A 24800-nucleotide genomic window follows, 5' to 3' on the forward strand; every position below is an offset into this window, starting at 1 on the left:
CATCCAGTGAGCACTCATACTCACTGTCCCCCTTCCTTGAGCCTTTTGGCCTCTCTTGTTGTGCTTGCTTTAGTCATTGCTTCCGGAGTCAAATCTCAACAGAACTTGTTGGCTTGACCCCACACTGTGCCGCGGTCGAGCACTGGTCAGGCATAACCTGATCTGTACAATCCTGCCAGATTGGGCTGCCTGCCGTCAAAAACTGGCAGGGTTCCGACATCAGCCTACCTGCATTCGTGCCGTTGGCTTGACCGCATCACTCTAGACAAAGAAAAAGGTGCAATCCCGCCAAATTGGGCTGCCTGACGTCAAAAACTGGCAGGATTCTGCTGTTGGCCTACCTGTTGGCTTGACTGCACCAAATTAGAAAAAGAAAAAAAATATTTTCTGATTTCTTTTTCTAAGCCTGTTTGAATATCAGGAAGAGACTACACATTTCATGAAAAAAAAAATTCATAAAAACAGCTTGTAAAAAAAAGTCAGAAAAATGGAATTCACATGGTTAATTTAGAAAATTGTGTGAATAAATCTCCGGAACTTTTTTAGTGAGCATGAAGTTATTAGTCCATTTTAGAAATGCTCCCTGATTTGGCAGCTGCAGGGTAACATGCATGGTGTATGCAAAATGGAATGAACTGGAGTGATCTCAAGTCCTGCAGTGCTGACGTTGTAGAAGACGGAAAAGGGGAAAAATAAAAAGTTTTTCTATGCCACATAATTACTCATACTAGGCCTCAAGATACCACCAAATGGACCCCAGAAATGGATTCTACAGCCAATATCACCCCTAGTCACCACTGTTACATATTAGCTAAATACACTCCTTTACACTATGAAAAAAACTCGAGAAACTGCTGCCAGTTGACATGTGGCATACTTGAGTCAATACTCAATTAGAACCAGGTTCATACAAATGAATCCCAGGCTGGAAAAGCCTGGAATATTTTTAAGTTGCTCAAAATCTTTCTAGTGCACAGCTGTGCACTAGACAAGACTGAGCTGATCTGAGGCAATTGCTCAGCTGGGATCTGCATGGTCACTGAGGCAAATGCTCAGCTGGGATCCAAGGTTTGCCAACCTGGGCTTGTCAGCCAGCATCAGCCTGCCGCCCGGTCAACAAGACCCCCCCCCCCCCCTCAGTTTTGACTAGGAATAGCTCCTGGTCAACAACAGAAAACCATGTCAACCAGGAGCAATCCCTCCCGTTCAAAAACAAACCCACTCAATGAACAGCACATTCCGGTCATCAAGTGGATACATAACCCACTTGATGACCAGCACACACCAGTCATCAAGTGGGTCTCAGCCCCCTCAATGACTGGCACAGTCATATTGCACAAGTGAAAAGAAAGGTCCAAGTGAAGTGGGCGTTGAACCCACAACCTCGTGTACTGTGAGAGTTGAACTCACATACTCAACATTCATGAGTGATGCTCTAACCATTGAGCTAAGTACACATTGCTATGTTGCAGTTGAATACAGTAGATGTATGCTTATGATGATGTGTGGTGGTGTTGCCTCCAATGGTGATTGGATGTGTAAGCAACAATGTGTTAAGCAGTGCTAGATTGACACTTCAACAGTCAGGTCACCAAGTGGATACATAAGGAATCCCTCCCGGTTGACAACTGGGTACAACCTTGTCATCAAGAGGGCCGAGGGCTGTTGGAGGCTTGCTTTGCAAGACACACGCCCGCAGCAGAGGGACTTCGTTAAGTTTGCTTTTATAGCCACTCCCACCCGCCATCTCACCTCTGCCCAACCCGGCCAGTGCAAAGCAAAAACAAACGCCAAGACCATTGCAGGTCAAACAACCATCTCCGTTATGGAGCTCCGTCCGGTGCTAGGCCGGCGGCAGCGCTGGGAGGGGAAAAGATGCCTGGTGGCTGCCCTCACGGATTGGTCCAGATGAGTCGTAGAGAGTCGAAGTGATAGCTGTGGGGAAAGTGGTTTTGAGATTTGTTTTTCGCCGGGGTTGAGATCCTCGGCAACGGTTTGTTTTGTCGGAATTCTGGAAGGGACTGGATTAGGATTCTTGAGGGTCGGACTCTTGATGATCAATAGACTCCTGATGGCGGATCAGAATGCCATGCCGCTCCCCTCCTCCAAGTTCCGCAAACTTGGACTCGGGGAGGCAACATGTCACATATATTTCATCATCTCCTTGCGCGCCGTGCGCGCGCACACAACACAACACAAATAGACAAGAACACAAAAGGAAACAGAAAACAGAATCAAAACAGAACAGCACAACAGAGCTCAGAAGGATAGAAATAGAGTAGAAAAATGGGAAAACCACAGCATAGGAAATGAGAGAGACATGACACAAACCAAACAGAAAAATAAAAGAAATAGATCAGAAACCAAAGACAAGCAATAAAACCCACAGCACAAGCTGTGTTAGGACCAAGAAAGGGAAGGAGGAGGGAATAAAGAGGGGAATGAGGAATAAGGGATGAGAAGAAGGGACAGTTTGAGAAACTTGAGTCTTGAGGGTCTTGATCTTGAGGAGAGCGCCGGTGAGATTCTTGAACTGAAAATTCCTTTGGCTACCGGTTTGCCCACCACACCGTCGTTAAGGCTCCACCGCAGTGCCACCGCCTCATATTCCTCCAGGTACAGGTAATGTCCCAGTCTCATCTGCACCTCTTGCCATAAACTTTTCTACATTCGCCATTTGTCTACCCTTACAGTAAAATGTGTCAAACACCCCAATATTCCACCCCAAGGAAGCCCCCAACAACCACCTTGCAACCCCACCTCCACCAATCACCAATCCATTTTTGGCCCAGGATTCAATGGCATTCTGGAATTATGTTTTGTTTCCGCAGTCTTAAGCAAACACAAGGGCTTGAGTTTTGATGGGGTGAAATCAATGTTGAAGGTCAATGCCATTGGGACAATTGTGCAAACATCAATTTCATGCGACAACGGGAGGGGGCTTGGCCCAGCCTACGCCATCGGGATGGTTCATCACCTGACGGTATGTAAGTCAGATGATCTTGCACTACATTTTTGCTGACTTTATGTTGCATCACAGACCCCACCAACCAGTGTCTTTGTAGAATACCTCATCTCGCTGGGACTATCATCCAAGGTCAGCATTAATTCGGCGCTATTGGGTTGTTGGGTGTGGTTCTTTGGTTCTTTGACAGGAATGTGTCAACCCGGTTGTGATCTTAATGTTTGGGTTAATTAGCTCACTACGTGGTTTCAAATGTAAGGCTTTTTGCTCACGTAGTTCTTGCCCGTGCAGCTTATTTCCGGGCGAATTGATTAGGAATGGACATGAATTTTTATTGCTCATTTGTTATTCCCCTATGCATGAGATTGACAACCAATGTTAATCATTACGTCGTAGCTAAGCTATGTGCAGAGTGGGACTGGGGGCTTCTTGTATCTGGTTGCATGCTTTGGCAAGTTAATCGAGGTAGCTCAAATCATGCACGGATTTGTCTGATGGGAATTGTGATGATGTTTTCTCCTGAGCCTAGCTTCAATGCAGCTCATCCGCGGTCTGAACCCAATCTAAGGTTGATTTTTAATTGGCTTGTCTTAATACTGCGACATGAGCAAATACTACTTGAAACGGCACATTGTGACCCCCTGATGATAGTGATATGTTTAAGGTGTAGGTTAGGGCCTCATCCTGCAGCAAAAAAGCACCCTTAACATGTAGGTATATTAATCTAACTGTCTGGTCAAGAATCAAATTGAGATCCTTAGTTATTGGCTATACCACTATGTTAAATTTGCGCGAAGGGAATGGGTGGACTGAGGGAGCATATTAGCGGGGTTCTTGTGGTTGGGTCATATTGAAACATTTTCATTTTCATGGGGCAAATTGTGGCAAGCCAATCTTAATACTTCATGCTAATTAAAAAACCAAGGAGTTTGGAAACTCAAGACCTGTCATGATTAGAAGTCTGATTGTGAAGATGTTAAGCAAAAACATGACTTTAGATAGGCCTATAAGGTCTGGATGCCCCTCAGACTGGGTTCCCCATTAAGGCATGATTGCTTGTCAGGTGTGTTAAAACTGTAGGTAGACCCCGCAGCGGCGCAGCCGCCTTAGCCTCTAGTACTACTTAAATACCCAACAACTCAAATGAAAAAGATAGTGTGGAAATTTTGATCTGAAGCTTGAGTACCTATTGGTACTGAAGATTGATTTTTGCATATTGCAATCAAACAAAACTTCTGATTACATTTGAATCCTTGTGTGTACTAGCAGCACACTTATTTTACATTTGATGTATAAAAGAGTGCAGCTTTTTGCCAAACCACTATGTGATGTTTTACACTTGGAAAAAGTATAATTGAAACAACTTTGAAGGCCCATATGCAGTTCCCCATTGGAGGTGCCTTTGCACACTCCAGGCTCAGAGACCTCACAAGTGCAGAAGTGCTCATATTTACCCAGGGAAGCTTTGCTTCATGATGCTGAATTTGAATTACAATTTAAAATGGGGGTCCATCATTGCAGTGATAATAAATTTACTTCACATGTGGCTGTTGTGGCTGTGGGATTATTTCCAAAAATGTGCGATAAGATGAGCTGTAAAAAATTGATATGAAAACAACAACAAAAAACAAGTCCTTTGCAAAGCCATCTTTTTGTGACTCAAATGACTAGTACTACAAGGGAAAACATGAGATAAAATCTTCAAAATGTATCAACTACATTCACATAAATATATCAGGTTCAGTCGGATCGTGTGGTCGTAAGGTTCAAGTAAGTTATCGACATTATAGGATGAATGAGGTTTATTTGGGGATATAAAGTAAGAAAATTTGGGCGAAATGATGACTAGAGGTGTATCACATTTGATTTGTGTCCATTGGAGAAGAAGAAAGTAATCAAGTACAAATTCCGTTTTTTTCGTGGGGGTGGGCTGATCGTACAAAAGGAACATGAAATATGCAGTTCGAATTCACGATTCTTCAGTTTTTATCGATAGCTGAGATGTGCGGAGGAAGATATCCCGGCGGGACAGTTATAGGACGCGTCGTTGTATTCCGGTCGTTGGATTGCTGCGTCAGCTTTACTGTGGAAATAGGGATCGATGAACAGTACGCTGGTGTCGAAGGAGATCGCTTCGCTGACGGAATGCCCGTTGACAACCCGGGACATCACAGCCATACTCCGGCTCGAGCTTAAGATGGACACTTTCAATGTGATCTGGTTGATATCCGAATACAATGTTAATCCATGGAGATAAGTCTTACAGTTAGTTTTGACACTTACATCTCAATCTCTCATTTCTAGTAAAACTAGCTTGACAGAATCCGCACACTTTGTCGGCCGGTGCTTCGCGTCGTAGAGAACCTCCACGATTCACCGAGTCCACTCTCTTCTGGTTGGTGATTCGAGCTGGGGGTGATTCAGCAGTTACTGCGCTCCGCTCGACTCGTACTCCGCTAGTCTGAGGTGGGATGGAATAACTGTAACCCACGAATTGCCCCGGGGCAAAATGGTGGGTGGGGAGATATTGATTGGAAGTTTTGGTGGAATCCAGATGGGATGGTCCAGTGCTACTTGAAAGTGCTCCTTGAGAAGAATAATCGTGGTGATATTGGGAATGTGTTGCTGAAAGCGGCACGTGTGAGGTGTAGGTGACATTCGATGCGTGTGGATAGGTAGAGGTATGCTGTTGGTGACCGCCATTTTCCTCAAGGCATACACGCAAATTTTCTAAACATTGGGCCATATCTACTGCCAGCGCATCGAATTCAGTTCTACGAGCATCAGAGGTTGACATCCACGAGGAATAATGTTGATCGGGATTATAGGCGGGGTTCATACTGTCTAAAGAGTCTATTTTTCCGGGCCTATGATCAGAGCGGAGATAGCAATGTGTAAAACAAAGGGCGGTTTTGAAAAGTGCCAAAAATTCAACAGCAATCCCAATGTCTAGCACTCTATCTATCTGGATCGAGACCAAAAAAGAGGTGGTAGTAAGGCTTAGAACACTGACTGATTTATTTCAAGAGCTCGAGTGCAATATTTCCAAACACAGGTTAGATAAGCTGTCAGATGCTAGAGTTCCTTGTTGCCTAAACTTCCGAATTGATCACACATTCTAGTGGCCTTATATACCTATACCGATAGCCTGAAGCTTCCAGTCCTCCCTTCTTTCGCCAGCCGGAAGAGAAGTGGTTGCTGTTCCTGGACGATAAGAGCCCTGCGAGGTCTTCGGGCGGCGATGAAGTATATTCTTGCGAGCCGTTGCCTACAACGGGATAGCAGAATACGTGCCGGAAATGTTATTGCTGTGGATTCCCAGGCGGTGGCTCATCGCTCTGTTGTTCTGATAGCACCTGGCAGCACAAAGTGATACTCACCGAGCTGGGAGTTTAATGCAAAGTAAATCCAAACTCATCGCATTTCTGAAGCGCACAGGATCCTCTCTTTCTAGCTGGTAAGTCAAGTTGAGCTGTGCAGCAAGCCATCGCGGGAGGGGAGGAAATGACAGCAAAGATGAGCTTGGTATAGCTTGGTACTGTGGTAGACTTTGTCTAGGTCTACCAGAATCTTGCCGCCCTTACGGGTCTGTTAGCGCCCACGGACTCACTACTTGGGATACAATACCGGCGAAATTTGGTTATCTTCAGATACGTTTTTTTTGCCGGTATGTAATTCTTGTATACTGTGTTAGACCGCCTTTAAGCTGGATATTAGAGGTCTGGACTCCAGCTCTTAGAAATTGTCACCGGAAAATGAGGGATCAACGAATTTTAAAGACCCAAGCCGGCTGAACGGTGCGTGCTGTGATTGCTTGGTTTTTTTTGCGGATTTGGCTTTCGCCATTTTGAGTACAAGTAAAAGATATTCCTACTTGGGTCGCATGGTTTTACACCATTTAATTACACCACAACTGTCAGTCCCAATGGTTATGAACCAGGTATTGTAGTCTTTCGGCGTGAGTGCATCACGTGAGTTTAGTTCAAATTCAACTGTTACCTGCATGTTTGTAGATGAATTTGAAGACAAGTTTGCTTCAGGTTGTCTGTATCCTGTGGAAATCCGGTCTGGTGGTCGACCAAGGCGCAGGGGAATATTCAAGCTCCGATCCTTGGCTCTTGAAGACTCGAAGGCATTAGATGATATCATCGTCTCAGGCCAAACAGGCTGTCTCGTAGATATTATTTACTAAGGATAACCTATCCATCAGGCCGCGGAGATCACATGCTATGTAGTACTATGTACATGCTGAGTGTTCCAATGGGCAGTGTTGCAGATATTTACATTGTTACCACACGCATGATATTCTCCGAAAAGGCTTGGTAGATTTTCTGCATACGTGGCAAGCTACGAAGGTGACACCATAACAGGAAAACCAGAATGCTCGGCAGGTGCCGATGTAGCTCGTGTGGCTATACATAAATATCAGGAAGGTGCAGTAGTGAGCCTACTGGGCTAAGTCTCAACCGACATGAATCTCGTTCTTCGCCAAGAAAACGTGGTTTATGGGAATAAATGCCTTCAGGCAAGCAACCCGCATTTGCGACTTTTTCTGCAAGGATATCCGAAAAGGCAAAGACACTTGCCTGCGCCATGGTGAGCCGGAGATGTTGGAACTTTGACTTCGAGGAGGGCCCAGAAGATTTGGGAATGTCCGAACTCTAACAACACCAGTTAGGAAGCACCCTTAATGTGTCGGAGGGAGAAGCGGGGCCCGGCATTATGGGTGAGACAAGTGTTCCCAGGGCTGTGGAATTTGCGCTCAAAGAAAGATGATGGTAAATCTGAGAAGCACCATGTCCACCTGTTATGTTTCGTTTATAGCAGTTTCGACTCCGAGAAAGTGGCAGAGGGGGTTAAGATTTTCCTCACCCAGCTGAACTTTGATACTACACCGGCGCGTTGGCCGATGTCGGCCCGCGCCGCGCGGCACCGGGCAGTAAGAACTTGACAACTAGACTTCAGGCCCAGCCAAAGTGTGTCTTCCCCAAACTTAATCTAAATGCGTGGGTTGTAATGGACTAATTAAGCTTATTACAAACGTAAATGAGTAAAACAGCTGAATGAACGATTTCATGAAATTGCTTGTCGCGAAAGTATATCATACGGATATGCGTTGCTATCATGCCGGCGAGTTTCTTCCAAAGTGGTGAAGTAAAACCACACCAATGTTTCGATTATACAAGCGAGTGACAGCCAATAATCAATCTAACAAAGCAAGTTTCCACCAAAGGAGTTTGTATTTGGGCTTGCTTAAACGACTTGCCATTTAAACTTTATCCAGAGGACGATTGAATCCACCTCGCCTGGTAGAAAAATATGATGTTGTGGATGAGTTTGAGAAGCGCTCGGACAGAAACCAAGGAATCGGGTTAGAACTTGCCTGTTCATATATTGCCGCCATGTCCTCACTTTTACAACGTCAACAGTTCCGGCCTCATTGTTACCCGCGACGTGTTTCCCCTTGGTAGTCGTTAAAGAAGAGAACCCCATCAAGCGGGCCATCTTTGCCTCTTCATCCTCATCATCAACGTTTGGATCAACATCCATCGCGTTGCCGGAACTTCTTCTCCGAGTGCTATCTGGGCTGGGTCGATCTACAAGCACATGTCATTTAGATTCAAAGGAAACAATTAGGCCTATTCCGTCCTCCGTACAACAATATATCAATGAAATCTGACGCAGTAACTAACCTCCCCCTCTTCCACTACCAGAGCGCCTACTCGGACCCGGCGACTCGCCAGGAGAGCGGGAACGACTACGACCATGGCGCGACTTGTGACGAGAGCGATCGCCCTTCCTGCACCTGGCGTCTGGGCTTCTTGAACGGTCACGCTCGCGTTCGCGATCCCTGTCCCGGTATTCACGATCTCTATCCCCGACATTAGTAGAATCTCGGACTGGGCGATCGGAGTTTCGGGGCTTGCTGTCTACATCACGGTTCTTTTCACGATGTCGATCTCGGTCTCTATCTGCATCCCTATCGTAGCTCTTTGAGTAATCTTGACCCCGGTCTCGGTCTCGGTCTCTGGCTCGATCGCGATCTCTGTCAAGGTCCCTATCGAAGTATTCTTTTCCACGCTCTCGATTCCGTTCACCGTCTTTATCTCGACCATCCCGATCCCGGTACCTGTGCCGATCTCGATCGGAGTCTCGAGTTCTGGAGGTTCGCTCGCGATCTGGAACCGAAGATTCTCTGTGGTTCCTGGTGCTGCTTTCTTTGGGACGTTCATTTCCTGGAGATCCCGCTGTCGAATCGTGCCGACTGGGACCACCCCGCATGGTTGAAAGATTGAGGAGTTGACAGGGGAGATGGACTGGGGAAAGTGCTTGGCGCTTGGACACTGGCCCCTGGGAGGGGCTCCATACATAGACCCTCGCGGCATACTGAGGGGGTTCAAGGCTCAAAAGTCGCGCGTTCAGGACAAGTTCTCCTGTGACAGCTCCAGGCCCAGATCTGAGCCGAGTTTCGGGGAAATTGGGAATCTATGTGCATAGATCACTTCTTGGAAGCTCCCAGATTGCGACAGGAAGTCTTCCAATTGCCCCGCCAGAATCATTCTGCAACATAATGGTGGCCCAGGGCCAAGGAGGAATCCATACAGCCTGTTTGTTCGGAAGAAACCCATCCAGATGCAGATTGCTGTACACAGAATGGCATCTCAACCCTTATCTACAAAAGTTTCAAGTATCCCATTTGAGCCGGAATTTTTCCTGGTCAGTGGTCATCCCGTTCATTTGGGAATACAGATCCTCTGATGTATTCAAATATGTACCAACTCAAGGAAAGTGATTTTCTTATTCATCAGGAGCAGAGAGAGGGAACAAAGCATGATTTTATCTACAAAGTTTTGTATGCATATATGTACCCAAAGATGATCATCTATACAACTGCTTTAATTTGTTTTTTTCAAAAAGAAAAAAAAGAAAGAAAAGATAACCAGATGATATAGTGTTTTTTGTATTTATCGAAAGATCAAGAGCAAGAGAAAGAGCAAGAGAGAGAGGGAGAGAGAAGAGAGTGGGCCCTACAAGTATAGAGTATTCACAAGTGGTACCAGCCGTTATGGGCGGGACTCATAGATGATGAGGATGTGGAGGAGTGTGATTTTAGTTGCTGCTAGTGTTGCTAGAATCATTATTGAAGCGTTGGACTGTTTTGTCTTTGACTTGATCTAAGAATCCTTTCTTAGAGTCCTCATATTGACCTACCGGAACACCTGATGGGAGTCGGGAGATGATCATCTAAAGATCAGAATTTGAGAGATCATAGAGAAGCAGTGGACAAGAATGAGGGAAGGGTGAAGACGCACTGGATGAGGCTCCAAGGCCGACGCCTTTCGAGTACTGTGCCGCTTGGACGGGGTCGACTCTGCCGTTCCCATTACCCAATCCTTCGCCCTTCTGCCAGCCCATTTTCTCCAACATCTGATGAGTGCCGAAGTCAGGGGAAATGGATTAGCAGAAAGATCTACAATAGCCAAACAAAAAAGGGGGGGCTAGAGCTGACCTTACTGCCGACATTGGTGGCTTGGATGCCGTCTTTGTCCGGCTGAGCGGTGGGCACGGCGGGAGCAGGCGCGGGCTCATACCTGGCCTTCTTGGCCTCGTGTTTATCGGCGTTGGGTGCATCCGGCTGCCCGTAGGCTTCTCTCCTCGCTGCAGCCCGATCGGTGTACTTGGGGGCACTGCCCTCCGCCGTCGCTGCTGTTGCGGCGGCGTTCGGGGCGGTAGCGGTGGTTCCTGAGTTGGTCGACTTCTTGGCTAGATTGACTGCCTTCTTCGCTCGGGCGGCCTTCTTCAGTTTGTCGTTTTGCAAGTTAGTCTGATAGACAAGCCAGCAGACATTAGCATGTTGTCCTTTCCCAAGAAAGTATTGATCCGAGAAACCGGCTGAGCACACTTACCTTGTGGAGATTGGATAGATTATTGTGCCTTTGTAGGTCCTCTGAAGATTTGAATTGTCTTTGGCATAACACACACGTCAAGCGAGTGAAATCACTAAAGTCATCTTCGTCAACGACCTTGATAATATAGAAAAAAAACAAAAGCAAATCAGTCGATCGTCCAGAGAGCCCATACATTCAAAGAAATATTTGACGACGGGTTCGACATGCGATAACGAGATTGGAAAAAGGAGTACTCACAGATTGTTCAGCAGCTGCGGTAAGATTAGACTTCTGTTCGTCTGCAGTTCCAGCAGAAGCAATCTCTTCATGTTTGCTTTGCCACTTTTGAATGTTCGCGACCATCTAGAGGAAATTCAATGGAGGTTTGGCGAGATGTCAATTATGAAGATCAATTAAAATCGGTTAGGAATGTATATTTTGTTTTTTCAAGAACTTGTTGTGAACTCTTTCCCTCGAAATAAACAAAAGGATTTCATTCCGAAAATGTCCATCATCATTCATGTCGAGCAAGAGGTCACTTTGGAGGGGATGCGTCATTGGGGAGAGCTTGGATGAAAATGATTACCAACCTTCTTAGTTGCTATAGGTTCAGCGCCGTTCTTTTTCTTCTCAGTCTTGTTTTCAGTGCCTTATTAAATGATGAGTGATGGTCGGGAAAAAAAGAAAAAAGGTGCGAGTAGGTAGTATTCTCATGTGAATCAACTTGTTCTTTCAAAAATCTAAATCTTGGGGGATATAATAGACTAGGATCTAATAGAACACATCAAGGGCTGGATGGACAGACCCTTTGGCTTAGAATTCGTGTTCTCAAATTGTTGCGAGCCTCCTTCTCCAGGGTTGGTGTGATCTACTTGAGTATTCAATTCTGCCTTGTGGTTTTCGCTCTTTCGTTCTTCAGAGGTTTGCGATTCGATTGTCAGTCTGTTACCTGCATTAGCTTCTCGGATGTTCAAAGTATGAGACTTGGTTTGATTGTTGGATGGATTTTCTTGGTCAGTCGGGATTTCTTCCTTGGTTGAATTTCTTTCCCGGTCATGATCAATCGATGAGAACAATTCATCCAAATCAGTTTCTTCATGTGTTCCATTGCTCGGACCTTCTGATTGCTTGGACTGTGCTGAAGCCTTCGTCTTGCTGCTAGTCGATGAAGCACGGTCGGGTTCTGCTATTGGTGAGATGTAAAGAGCTGCGTAAGCTTTGTCATCCCAATATGCCAATTCTTGGCCACTGGCTCCTCTGAACGACCAATCTGAGGGTGTGTAGATTGGATGGAACGAGTGCTCGTGCGCAAAGGTGACTGTGATCGTGCGTGATCTGATCTGGAAACCTCGGGGGAAAAGGCTAGTATTGAGCAACAATGATAGAGCCTTAACGGCGACCTAGAGAACGAACGGAAAGAAAGGGAGGAAGAACGGAAAGTGTCGGGGAAGGATGGGTCGATAGCTGAGAAGGATTAATGATAGCCCCTCACCGTGTTCAGAAGAAGATGAGATCAAAAACAAGACAGACCTGAACTTCGGCAAATTGAACAAATGCATAACCCCAACTGGAGCGGGTGACCCGATCCTTGATGAGCATAACTTTCCGAATCGACTCGGGTAGGACGGTCTGCGAAGGGTCGGGGATGTGTTGTAAATGCTGAGCGATTTCCTGTTCGGTAGAAAGCGGGTCGAGACCCCTAAGTAACAGAATCGAGGTTGGTGTGCCGCCGATATCTCTAGCGCCGTCGTTGATGACAGTTGATAGGGAGGACTCGGAGGATGATTTATAGGAATATGTCGATTGGTTGGGTATTTCGCTGATAAAGGGTGTGGCTGGGGTGCTACGTGGGGCGGTTTCACGCTCGCGCTGTCTGACCTCAAACGGGACTTTCTCCTTCTGGCTGTAATCAATCTTAACCTTCAAACCGTCACCGGATCGATCAAATCTCGAGCTACTGGGCTCTTTCCACACAACCATCGGAAAGGCAGGTTCGACGAACGCCCGGGCATGTTCAACACTGAGGAAGCGAGCAAACCCATAGCGTTTACTCTGGCCGGTGATCCGATCATAGATAATTGTCACGCTATCCACCCCTGCGCCAGACTCTTCAAGGAAGGCCCTGAGGTTGGTCTCATCGGTGTGAATTGGCAGACCCATGAAGATGACCGATTGAGATGGAGGGGACTTATCCTTTGGAGGACCATGGTTGAATTGACTGTTGGGGTCGTATGTTCTCTGTGGGGCGTGCTCGTGACTGCGAGAGGCTGGTGTACGCTCATCATAGGCTGGAGGGCCGCTGGAGGATGGATGATAAGCAGCATGGCCACTAGCCCCGTGGGATATACGACCGACAGATTGCGATAAGTGAGACTCGGCCCGAGAAGCAGAAGGTGGATATGGTTTATAACGAGCCGAACGGGTTGAAGTAAACTGGTTGGTGGCAATCAGCATGATTGATGGAGTGTAATAAAAGCCATATTTGATCAGCAAGGTGATTAGTTTCCGGTGACGGTGGGGTTCTTTTGGGTGTGAATAATCTTGGAGGTAGACTTGAGAGGGCTAAGAAATACTGACTTCGTCTGATCTGCGATGGATATTATGGGCGTTGGTCGAGATGCTGGGGGTAGTGCTGCTGGTATTATGGTTGCTGGTCGTCGTCAGATGAGCCTCTCTAGGGTGGTCTTCGTAAGCCTTGCTGTGATTCTTATTGCTGCTGCTATTCCTCGAGTCATCATAGGTCCTTCTCGAGTCTTCAAAGCTTGAGTTAGGGATTTGGCTGGCGGTCGACTGTCTTGCTTGGATGGTTCTCTCTGAGTAATCGATTCGACGGTCTATTGTACGGGAAGTGGGTGCGCTAGTAGGCTGGGATGAGCGAGGGAATCTCTCGATGGCTGGTGAATGAAATCGATTATCGGCTGTGCTGCTGACCGTCCTTGTGCTACTCTGGTGATGATGGTGATAGGAGGACGGATGTCTTCGTTGTTCGAACGGCTGATGCGGGTGTGTTTGGCTATGATGGTGTTGGTGGTACTGTGGGTGTGCGCTGGCTACTGCTGCTGCTGCTGGATGCTGATGATGGTGGTGGTGGTGTCGTTCGTCTGGTCTGAGTGGCAGTCTGTCCTGGAAGGCCGGGTTAATTGCAGAGCGATCGTAGTCGAATGGACGAGACTGTCTGATGTTTTCGTTCGAGTGTCGATGATACATGGTCATCAAAGTCGTTTGTTTTGGGTTTCTCGCTGGTTTCTTGGTGGCGGAGGAGAGGAAGAAGGAGGTGGGGGCGGCGTGGAAACCGAGAGGCCTGACCTATGTATCTGGGTTTCTGCCCGTCAGAAACAAGCCGACAATCAGTTTGGTATGCACCAATCTAAAGCGAAGATCAAATTATTAAACGTGAAAAAGGGTCAGAAAGTGGATTATTTATGTATTTATGCAAAAGCCGATCATCACAGCAACCATTTCGAATGTGGTAGAACAACCAGACAACCAACTCGGCGTCTCGACTACGTCTGAGGGGACGTCGTGATCAACGATACTCAGATCGACGAACGAGGGAGGGATGGGTTAAAGGCAAAAGAACGGAAAGAGGGCAGACTATGTAGAAGAATGATGCTAGGCAATGTAGTGGGGCCAAGCCAAGACTGTCTCGTTCGAGAAAATCCAACCTTCTATAGCTACTTGTGTATCATCGTGGCCGTTTATCCAGGAGTATTAAAACTTCAAGCGATTGGAAATCTCAAGACGAACTCACGAAGTGATAACAATGGAGTGCGGAAGAATGAATTTAGAATCGATGGTTGAAAGGAATTCAGTTTGATTTTCTTGGAAAAGAGGCGAAAAAAGGAGTGGCAGCGGTCGGGTGGACTGGTTGACTGGAAGGATATGTCGGTAACAGTCCGACCAAGGTGATGCTAAATACATGGGCTTCCAAACACCGCCCCCTCAAATAGTCAACTTCAAACAACGATTGCATGTACAACACAAGTCCGTGAAGAGATGGAGTTTCGGACGACAGCGGATTGTAGCGAATCGGGGAGTCGATGAAACACGACTGGAAAGAATACGTACATACATAGTGGATCATGACGACCCCCATGGGCCATGACCAAGAGTTGTTTTGGACATGAATGTATGTAACTTGATTTTTCAGACTCCAGCAACGAGGCTCTATGCTTCTTCACTGCGACGTACCCACAAGAAGGGCTAGCCGCAAACCAGCCCGAACACGATCCATGAGCGGCTCGACAAAACCTGTCTGAAGACCCACATTGTCCGGCAATGCCCGATTATCACCACAAATAGCCTGTGACGTTGTTTCTGCGCTCAACCCTGCTCACTCCCTCTCTAAGCTGGCCGTCCAGACGGAGTCGATCATCTTCACTCCCCACTTTGACGCCCATGATTTGTCTCGACAAGCTTATTCTAATAGGCTTCCCGCGCCGACTTACCCCGACTCTGTTCCCTCGACTCGGTCCCGTCCCATAGAAAGCTCCCTTTATGCATCAATATATACTAGGGATTGGGGGCGGCTGTATGTTTCATGTGAACTGATCGCCTCAGAGGTTGACGGTCCAGGTTTTATTTTACTAGGTACCAGTGAGGACGTGTATAAAGTGGAAGGGATTTCTGAGAGTATTTTGTTCTGTGGCTCCTTAAGCATCTAAACTCTAACACTTCAAGACACATATACTGTTGTATCCCTGGTACAAAGTCCGGGCATTGTCTAGCTTGTCCGCAGGATCAGGTTGTCTTGGAAAACTTTGTTGAAGCAAAGAGGCAGCAAGTGTAAAATCTCAGCTGGATTGGTTCCATTTGTTTTCTTTATTCCGGAAAATTAAGTAATACAAACAATTTGAAGAAATTTTCAAGAGAGTGAAGAACTGCTACAAGATAGATAGGTAGAAGAAAATAATAATAACTGATAATTAATAATACCACTTTTAGCCGGCTAAAAGGGTTGCTGATACAGACGGGTATTGGATGTAGGTTTTGTTGTCACAAGAAATGGTCACACACTCATTCCGTGGTAACAGAACTTGTGTCTGGAGATGACGGCAGGGAATCCATGTGCGGCTCTTCGGAATGTTGAATGCAGTCGTCGGTGTCAACGGTTAGGTCTACTAGTTGATCGAGACGTGGCTTTTTGGAAGGCTGGATGGAGTCGTCAGTGTACATCTTGCGTTTGCTTCTCGATAATTGGGTGTCGACTACGCCTACATTGGGGGTCACCTCCTCGGGAGTTGAAGCTGGGCTTTTCACCTGTAGCTTTGGGTGCGTGGTTTGGACGAGTGCAATCGTGCTCTCAACAACGTGCATCCGATACTCGCGAGCCAGGTAGTACATGTGCTTACACGCACTGCCGAACCGTAAGTAGTGTTCACAATTACATTGAGTTACTCGACCATGATAATAAACGTCGCGGCCCTCGTGGAAAGGTATTGTGTAAGCCTTCAGTGTGGGGTGGGTGAACGAGCTGATGAAGAACTAGAGAATATCGACATTAGGCCCCGAGAATATCTGTAGATATGTGATGCGCATCAATACTGCTCACATGAGAATGCGTCTTCAAAATACCTATCCCCAAAAGCTCGAGGGAGGCCTTCGTATAACTATCTGCGATGTTCTTTGCTATGCGCTGGAATTGGTTGGTGTGTTGGCGTTGGAATCCTCGTTCGACTTGAATTGTTGTCCTCCGGTAAGAAGTGTGGACATGGTCCACTAAGGTTTGTACAACTTCATCGATCCGCCGTCTTTCCCAAGGGGTGATGTAGCCTGATGTCAAGACTCGCCGCCAGGCCTTGGTATAGTTATTCGTCAGTATCCCTTGATAAACAGACTGAGATGCTAGAGTTAGCTGGGTTAAATATTAATTTAAAAGTTTGATCGGAAAATAAAAGAAAAACTCACAGTGCGGAAGAAAACAGCCCACTTTTCGAGGTTGTTCTGCCACTGGGTTTTGACATGATGGACGAATTTAGGGCTGGCCGCTTGCCATTTGGAATAGAATGAACTGAAAAGCGGCTCAGGTGGGTCAACTGAGTAGGCGATTTCTCGGAAGTCGTCGGTTGCTTCATCCGCAAGATCCAGTAGAAAGGTTTTCGCCTGTCTTTTGAAGGCGTTGAGCACCTGGAACAAGCACCAATAATGACTAGGTGCTTGTTCTCCTAAATCGTCGTAGACCTCCGTCACATCGTCCGTGACTACCAGGTTGTAATCACTCATGACCGCCCGGGGAATCAAGCCGGTTGAAAACCGCAGCCAACGCAGAACTTTTGCGATCGGCTTCCTGTGATGCAGTCGTTACCTTCGTCAAAACACCAGCGGATATACAGTTATCAAGTTGAAAGCTTACTCGGCTTTGGGTGTGGTCAGGGCCCATGCAATGGGCAGCCCTTTGCCGACCAAGGGGTCCCTGATGATAATAGTATAAAGACATACTTTCTGGCGATCATCATCATCAGATAGAAAGCAGTTTTTGAGGGTATTGTCAGTACTACTGTCAAGCATTATCATGCCCTGGCCATGTTCAATCATCTTTTCCCTCTGCCAAGGCGATTGGAGTGCAAAGATAAAATCCGCGGAGTCATCGATGCCCTGTGTAAAGGTGTTCCACTGTTCTTCCATCAGCTCTTCATTCCACGCCGAAAGCGACTCGAAGACGTCCATATCTCGCCTCAGCCAGCTCATGCGTGCTTCCAGATGTGTATTATAAGTTATGATAACTTTCCCGTGTTCAATGTGCGAAAGATTGCGGATAAAAGATACAGATCAAACTGGAAAATCAAAATGTAGAGGAGTTTTGGTTAAAGATTATCATTCGAAGCAACGAGGAAGTGCCTTTTCTAATTTATCTATATGCTCTCGCGGCATAAGGCCAACTTGATTAAAAAATGCCAAATATTTTCTCTCTTAATTTGTTTGATGCTCAAGGGCCCGATAATTGGCACTAGCGCCAATGGGGAAAGATCTCACTGCGATACCGATTGGTCTTGATTCGAGCCCTTTGTCGTGAAGGCATGTTTTTGAAGAAAAAAACGACTGGTTAGTGAAGGTTAGTGAGAAGAAGATTGGAGTGAGATTTTCCAAAGATTCGTAATCCCCACGTAGTAGCTAGACAAGATCACGAAGCTTATCCCCACATAGCATGTGCACGACATGGGGTAACTTATCCGATTGTGGGTACTTGCTGAAGGACAGCCCCGGATGAGAAACAGACGCTGAACCCGGTGGCAACCATGATCAATCCCAGGATGCCCTGGTTTAACTCAGCCTCTCAAGCAGAGGGTGCCGAAGAGATCCCGCGTCCCGCGGACATTAGGTCTAGCCGCTTGTCCTCCGGTACTTGTTACCGATGATCATCAACATTAAACGAGCAAGGATGTGATTTCTTTTCACTCTTTGTTCGTTACGTATAATGAAAATGATATTTAAGTGTACATAAATATTTACAAACTGCTCGCAGTTGTGTAGCAGGCTTCTCGAGAATTCTTCCCGCCAGCCATCGGTTGTGGCCCCTGGAAAATTGCGAACAATCGACACATTTGTTACGGGCGAGTGTTTTGGTGAAGATGATCGCTGGATTTGAAACTCTCAGACAACGCTTGGTCAGTGTAAAGAAGAAGTTGAGACTGATACAAAGAAGATTCCGGAATTGGGGCGCGAGGGGGGAAGCGAGATGTGCAGATATGGGGTGGATGGAGATCATGGCCTGGCTGACGATGATAGGGATGATGATTTGGGGTGGGTTCTGAGTCTGAGTCTGAGTCTGAGTGTTGGGGAAAGCGTGATGTTCGGTTGATGATGATCGTGCAGCCGGAGCAGCCAGAAGCTGGAGTTCTCGGCCGATGGGCGATATGCCCAAGTGCATACATTTCAGAGTCCCCCATGATCCTCCCTGGAGGCTGGAGATGGAATATGTATGGATGATGCCCGTCCCTCAAAAGGTTTACCCACTGGCTGATGATAGCTTGCAGAGTGGGTAAACTATTTAAACAGCTCATTCGCGCCGCGCGTGCCTCAACATTTGACCAGACACAAACCCACTCGGCAACATCTCTCCCCTCCCTGTGCCTCCTGACCATTTCAGTAGTCCACTCCGAATTGTCCCCTTCGCTCTTCCCAAGGAGAGAACTGTGCTAACCACCGCTGGTACCAACGCTTGTTGAGCGCCACCCAATATCCCTCCCCCTGTCCATTTTTCCCCCCGTCAGGTAAACTATCGTAGATTGGCATTTCCGCCGACCCTGATTTACACAGAAGTCTGCAGTGTTTTCGTCAACCTCTTAAGACAAGCTTCTCGACACTTTCCCCTCTTGTTAATCTTCTCTCGTCGATCCGACTTCCTGCATCATCCCCCCCTAGATCATCATCCAAACATGTCAGGTGTCGAGTCAGCCGCGACTGTCCAGCCAGCGATCAAGGATGTCCAAACCTTGAAGGCCAATCTGAAGGAACAAGAGAAACGGGCTCGGAGTGAGAACGAGACGGAAGAGGTAGCTGTACTCCCGATCACCGACCAGCAACCACCAGCAAAAGCTCAGGATGGTGGGGAGCAACGGAAGCGTCGAAAGGTCAGCAACCCGGACGGGCCCACCAAGCCAGCCGAGGAACCCGTCTTGGATGGTCCTCTTCCCCCAGCCACCGAGCCGGTCAAATCCTCCAACGGCGCTCATTCCAACGAGAAGGATCCCAGCTCGGCTGCTCCGGCGTCGACCAGCCCGACCAAAACTAGCCAATCTGATCAGCCACTCCCCGCAGACGCCACCACTACTACTGCCTCATCCGATGAAAATAACAAGGTGAAGACCCAGCCAGCCAGTGAGTCACTCGATCCAAACAGACTACCCCCTCTTTAGTCTTCCAACTCTGATCAGTTTGCTTTCCATTATCTCAACAGTTGCTCCATCATCATCTGAGGTAGCAAACGAACCGGTGGCTTCTAAGGATCAACCACTTCAAGTATGCACTCTGACTATTGCCCCATCTGTCGGATAGAGAAGAGTGCACACTTAACCGATCTTTCCACCTATCCTTTGCCAGGCCCAGAAGACTGACCAGGAGAAGTGAGTTTCGGGGCCCCCGGTCTTCTACCAACCTACGTTGTCGATAACCCTTCCACAAACGCTTACTGGAACTTCTTCTTCTGGTTAGACCCGACGCTCAGAGTGCCCATCCGGAAGCTACCAAGCCAGAAGCTGCGGCCCCAACAGAAGCCGAAGAAAAAGCCCCAAAGACTATTGCCAAGCCTGCCGAAGCTGTCGTCGCCGCCGCTGCCTCGTCTTAAAACGCCCGCTTGCCATCTTTTCCTCATTGGCCCCTCGTGCGGGTGAAATCTACTCCGCCCCTCTCCTAACTCTGACTCTTATCACAGACACCGCCACTCCTCGCCTGAACTAGTCTTCTTCCCGCCCTAAAAAAAGCCGTTTTGGCCTCCCATAACATAGACTACCCTACATGTTGCCCTCTTTCAAAAATCCGTACTGTCTCTTTTTTTCTGTTTGAAAGAGTCGTCTCTTCTTCTTTTCACTCTATATATATTATAGATCTGTTGTTTGTACTTGCCAGAGAAAAGCCGTCTGTTCTCAGAAGAAATGTATGTCCGTTTTACCTATCCGTGAACTCTTTGAGGGAGCGGTGCTTGTTTGTTGACCGAAAGTCAAACTTCGAGACTTTGGGCAGGCTGAACTAGCAAGTCTCCGTCAGGAGGAATTTTTCCATATTTCCCCAGACTGGCGCAGTAAGAATGCATACAACTTCAATGTTTTTTCACTAAGTTTTCATAGCTTGTGAGCAAGTGCGGTCTTGTAGGGGGCTAGCGTCCTCTGAGAGAAGCGTGCAAACACAATTAACCTCGAATTGTCTACACAAGCTGTCAAGCCCAGCTGTTCAAAAGACCACCGCTTGTACATCCAGTGATTCGGGAGCTTTGTGGGAATTTTGAGGGTAGCAGGATTTTGACGAACCACCTGGGGCTGAAGGTTGGATAGGAAAAGCCAGGCCTACAACCTAAAGCCATTTTACATCACGTCACCGGGCAGGGTTGGTTTCAGCGGTCTAGCAAACTCGCGCACGGGTTTGCGTGTCAAAATCGTCTTGCTTCAATTGCGTGTCAACTGAGGCAATCGACCCTTCCTTAACTATTAACATCGTACTTGCGCGTTGCGTGATGGACATGAGTTTGTGCACCAATGCCAACTTAGTTCCATCGAGATGGTGTCAACAAAACTACGAAAAAGGGTCGTTTGTATTACAATTTGCAGCTTCCAGAAAAATGGAAAAATGATCGAGGCAAAAAAAAGATAGATATTATGCAAAGGAAAAATACGGCATTTCTCAAAACTCTATTAATGTAAGCAAACAATGGTTTTTGGCTTGTGCGATTTTTTTCCATCGACCTAGTCGATGTTCCTGCCCAAGACCAGTACAAATCAGGAGCTTTTTAGGAACAGATGTACTGTGATTATCGCCATCATTTGAAAGGATAATGGCGTGTAAGCTGTTGACAAAGCCAGGTGATTGAAGCCCGACATCTATCTGACCGACGGATTCGAATTTCCTGATATCGGATGAGCCCCTATCTCCTTTGACGAGTCTCCATATCTTGACGAGTCCATCCCATGAGCCTGACAGAAATAAATCACTGTATGGAACGCAATAGAGAGCGGTAACCCATCGCGGTTGATTGATAATCTCATCAGTCGTTCCAGTCACTGTTATCGCCTCGGCGCCGTGGGCTAGAGCTTCAGTGAAGAGCGGTTTCTTTTTACTAGTTGTCCATAAACATATCGATCTGATGAAAATGAGGATTAGCTTGATTTATTGACGATGCGCTACAGATTGGGCAAGTAGCTGCCAATTTTCAACTGACCCGCTGTCGCCACCGCTAAGAAACAACTTGTCATCAACCATACAGACACAATCAATAGAGCCTTCGGCGTAGCTTGTTGTTGATCTGGCTTTCTTGGATTTCGGGTCCTCTGGCTCTTCGTTCGGGTCGAATCCAACGCCATCGATCAGGTCTCTCATCTTGCTGTTCCCACCACCTCTGAAGACCAATTGACTTTCGTCCACAATTTTCCAGTATCGACACGTTCGATCTCGGCCACCAGCGGAAACTACAAATTCATTGCGAAGCGCAGAGATCGAATGGATTCGATCTTGGTGACCGAACAGGGTTTCGGAGTACGTCAGGCTTTCGAGATTGAAAACTTTGATCATTCGATCATATGACGCCGAGTAGAGAGTGGGTGTGCCGGCTTGGAAGGAAATCGACTAAGCAGAGGACAGGTTCCCGAGTCAATTTGGGGGCTTTTTTCCTTTAATTAAAAAACTGATATCCCATAAGCAAACACCTACTGAAATCACATCCTTGTGTCCTCGAAGGCCAGTCTTCCATTTGGATGACTGACTATCAGTTAAATCCCAAACGCCAATCAGTTTATCCTTGCCTCCACTGGCTAAAATCGTCTCATCTTCTGTGATATCGATTGTCAGAATTTCGCCAATATGTCCATCTTGAGTGCCAGGTGCTGCGTTAGAGAGTGATTTGTGCTTTTTGGACTCCTGCTTCTTTTGGAACTTCTGTAGGTCTGAAGATTTCGGTGGAACATGATTTTGCATGACCCTCAAAGGTCGGATCACTCCGACATGGGCTGTTGATTGCGTGCTGTCCGTAGGCGGCGAAAACGACCATATCTGACTACAATCATACTGTATTATCTTGCCCTGCTTATCAGCCACATATAGACGTGTCCCGTCCTGGTTGAGCTTGGCACAAGTGACGGGTAGTCGGTGCTGCTGCTTTCCCGTCTTCCAAATCGTTTGCTTAGAAGTGGAGTTTTGAAATGATGTCTTGAGTTTTTCGCCCAGATAAGTATAAAGTTTACCCGTGGTTTCAAGCTGATGATTCATATTTTATTTCAGTCAGATCTAAAATTGCTTGGTCAAAGGAAAAATTTCGTGTATGTTGGACGCACATAATCTTGCTGAAGTCGGGAAGAAATTATCTCTCTATCGATCTCAGCCGCATCAAAGGTGCCTTCTTCGGCTAGAATTCACATCAAGTTTGGGATTTTGATTTATATACTATGATTAGATCGTGGAAGGTTCATTTGTATACGTGCTCTGACGAGGGAATTCCGCCAAACACTTACGTTCTTTACTTTCTTGGAGGCGATCGAGATAAACTTGGGCCAACCGCAATCTTTTCTGAGCAGGTGTTTCGTGTTCCAAATCCTCGTCCTCTTCAGATTCTCCTCCTGCATCGTCAGTCAAATCGGCCGAAAGACCATCATCGCCATCACCATTGTCATCTAGATTTTCTTCTATCTCTTCGTCGAGCTCATCTTTTTTTTTACTCTTTTTGGTATCTTGCTTGTTTTTGTGATTGCTCTTTGATTTTCCAGTTTGGATCGTTGATTTCTTTCGGTTCGGTCGTTTGCGCTTGGAACTTGTGTGATCTACTGATTTGAAAAACGGGTCCACGATATTCGGCATGTTTGGTCAAAAGAAATCGGCCGAGATTTCGAGTTGTTCCTCGGAGTCTGTGTCTTGAAGGTATTCCTGTTGTATCGTTGGTTGATGATAATGTGTTCAGGCCAGCTCTTGTTCAAACACGATTTCCTCGGTTGAATGTGAAAGCAGAAAATGGCATATTGCATAAACAATTCAATTTGATAATTTAGCACTTTGCATATGCAAAACAGGTCCTGCCCGCTCAAATCCATCGTTTTTCGGAGTCGCTTTCGCCCAGTAGACCGGTCGAACCACATGATACACGATACATACAAAGCAAGAGAACAATAAGAACCATCGAAATGGAAAAACCGAGTCTCGTAAGACAATCCTATTCGACAAGGGCTTCTGTCCATCCAAGTCCACTGGCCCAGCGATTACTCAAACTGATGGACCAGAAACAGTCCAACCTGTGTGTCTCTGTCGACGTGACCAATAAGGCTTCCTTCCTCAGAATTGTTGAAGCCGTCGGGGATCATGTGTGCATGATTAAGGTAAGCGATATAAAAAGCAAAACGCATCAATCCAACCAATCAAACCGATCTGTTATACTTCTCTCTGCTGCCGTATGGTCCCCCTTGAGTAGACTCATATCGATATCATTGAAGACTTCGACCAAGACCTCATACACAAATTGGTCGAGATTAGTAACAGAAAACAATTCATGATCTTTGAGGACCGAAAATTTGCTGATATTGGTGAGCTAATCTCAATGTCCATACACAAAGAATCGGAAAAGTTATTCTCTAAACAACATCAATTTGTAACCTATCTTAACAACAAAAAATCCCTTAGGAAATACGGTGAAATATCAGTACTCATCTGGAATTTACAAGATTGCTGAATGGTCAGATATAACGAATGCGCACACTGTGCCAGGAGAGGGAGTAATCAGTGGATTAGCACAAGTTGGGATACCAAAAGGGAGGGGGCTATTACTTTTAGCGGAGATGTCGAGCCAGGGGACGTTAGCAAAAGACTCATATACAGTCGAGACGGTCCAGATGGCCCGAAAACATCGCGACTTTGTGATCGGCTTCATCTCTCAACGAAGGCTCGAAGGCGTCGGAGCCGATACCCACACTAATGAAGCTCAGAGCGCGTCGCAGGAGGATTTCTTGGTGCTCTCGCCCGGTGTAGGACTCGATGTGACTGGCGACCAACTCGGACAGAATTATCGCTCCCCTCACCAAGTCATCTATGAAAGTGGAGCAGACGTAATCATTGTGGGCCGAGGAATCTATGGCCAACAAGATAAGTCCGGTGATTCTGATCAAGCTATCATCTCCCAAGCTATACGATACAAACAAGCCGGGTAAGAGTTTCCCCCGTCTAACTACCAACCTCCTGCACTTGGCGCAGATCTTCTGGCTGACGATGTTTCTTTTTTCAGCTGGGAGGCTTACATCAATCGACAAGCTTTGGCTATTTGA

General features: G+C 46.7%; 6 protein-coding genes across 6 annotated transcripts; 2 read left to right on the top strand and 4 right to left on the bottom strand.

The window, feature by feature from the left end:
* Positions 1-5045: 5045 nt before the first annotated feature.
* On the bottom strand, positions 5046-5804 carry PtA15_10A633 (uncharacterized protein; the record flags this gene model as incomplete). Its single annotated transcript, XM_053160829.1, has 2 exons — positions 5046-5182; positions 5249-5804. The coding sequence occupies 2 exons, from the start codon at positions 5802-5804 to the stop codon at positions 5046-5048; spliced, it is 693 nt and encodes a 230-aa protein (XP_053024764.1).
* A 2880-nt stretch (positions 5805-8684) lies between these two features.
* Positions 8685-9351, bottom strand: PtA15_10A634 (uncharacterized protein; the record flags this gene model as incomplete). Its single annotated transcript, XM_053160830.1, has 3 exons — positions 8685-8723; positions 8833-8895; positions 8974-9351. The coding sequence occupies 3 exons, from the start codon at positions 9349-9351 to the stop codon at positions 8685-8687; spliced, it is 480 nt and encodes a 159-aa protein (XP_053024765.1).
* A 724-nt stretch (positions 9352-10075) lies between these two features.
* Positions 10076-14067, bottom strand: PtA15_10A635 (uncharacterized protein; the record flags this gene model as incomplete). The annotated part of the gene is made up of 9 exons (XM_053160831.1): positions 10076-10185; positions 10279-10393; positions 10476-10790; positions 10873-10989; positions 11113-11217; positions 11445-11503; positions 11660-12254; positions 12385-13287; positions 13432-14067. The coding sequence occupies 9 exons, from the start codon at positions 14065-14067 to the stop codon at positions 10076-10078; spliced, it is 2955 nt and encodes a 984-aa protein (XP_053024766.1).
* Positions 14068-19229: 5162 nt separating this feature from the next.
* On the top strand, positions 19230-20137 carry PtA15_10A636 (uncharacterized protein; the record flags this gene model as incomplete). The annotated part of the gene is made up of 4 exons (XM_053160832.1): positions 19230-19671; positions 19751-19812; positions 19894-19916; positions 20005-20137. 4 exons carry the CDS (start codon positions 19230-19232, stop codon positions 20135-20137), a joined length of 660 nt encoding a protein of 219 aa, XP_053024767.1.
* A 1049-nt stretch (positions 20138-21186) lies between these two features.
* On the bottom strand, positions 21187-23349 carry PtA15_10A637 (uncharacterized protein; the record flags this gene model as incomplete). Its single annotated transcript, XM_053160833.1, has 5 exons — positions 21187-21643; positions 21722-22125; positions 22210-22752; positions 22830-22900; positions 23007-23349. The coding sequence occupies 5 exons, from the start codon at positions 23347-23349 to the stop codon at positions 21187-21189; spliced, it is 1818 nt and encodes a 605-aa protein (XP_053024768.1).
* Positions 23350-23669: 320 nt separating this feature from the next.
* Positions 23670-24800, top strand: PtA15_10A638 (uncharacterized protein; the record flags this gene model as incomplete). Its single annotated transcript, XM_053160834.1, has 4 exons — positions 23670-23861; positions 23954-24065; positions 24163-24682; positions 24761-24800. 4 exons carry the CDS (start codon positions 23670-23672, stop codon positions 24798-24800), a joined length of 864 nt encoding a protein of 287 aa, XP_053024769.1.

Source organism: Puccinia triticina, chromosome 10A, assembly GCF_026914185.1.
Source record: "Puccinia triticina chromosome 10A, complete sequence".
NCBI classification, from domain to species: domain Eukaryota; kingdom Fungi; phylum Basidiomycota; class Pucciniomycetes; order Pucciniales; family Pucciniaceae; genus Puccinia; species Puccinia triticina.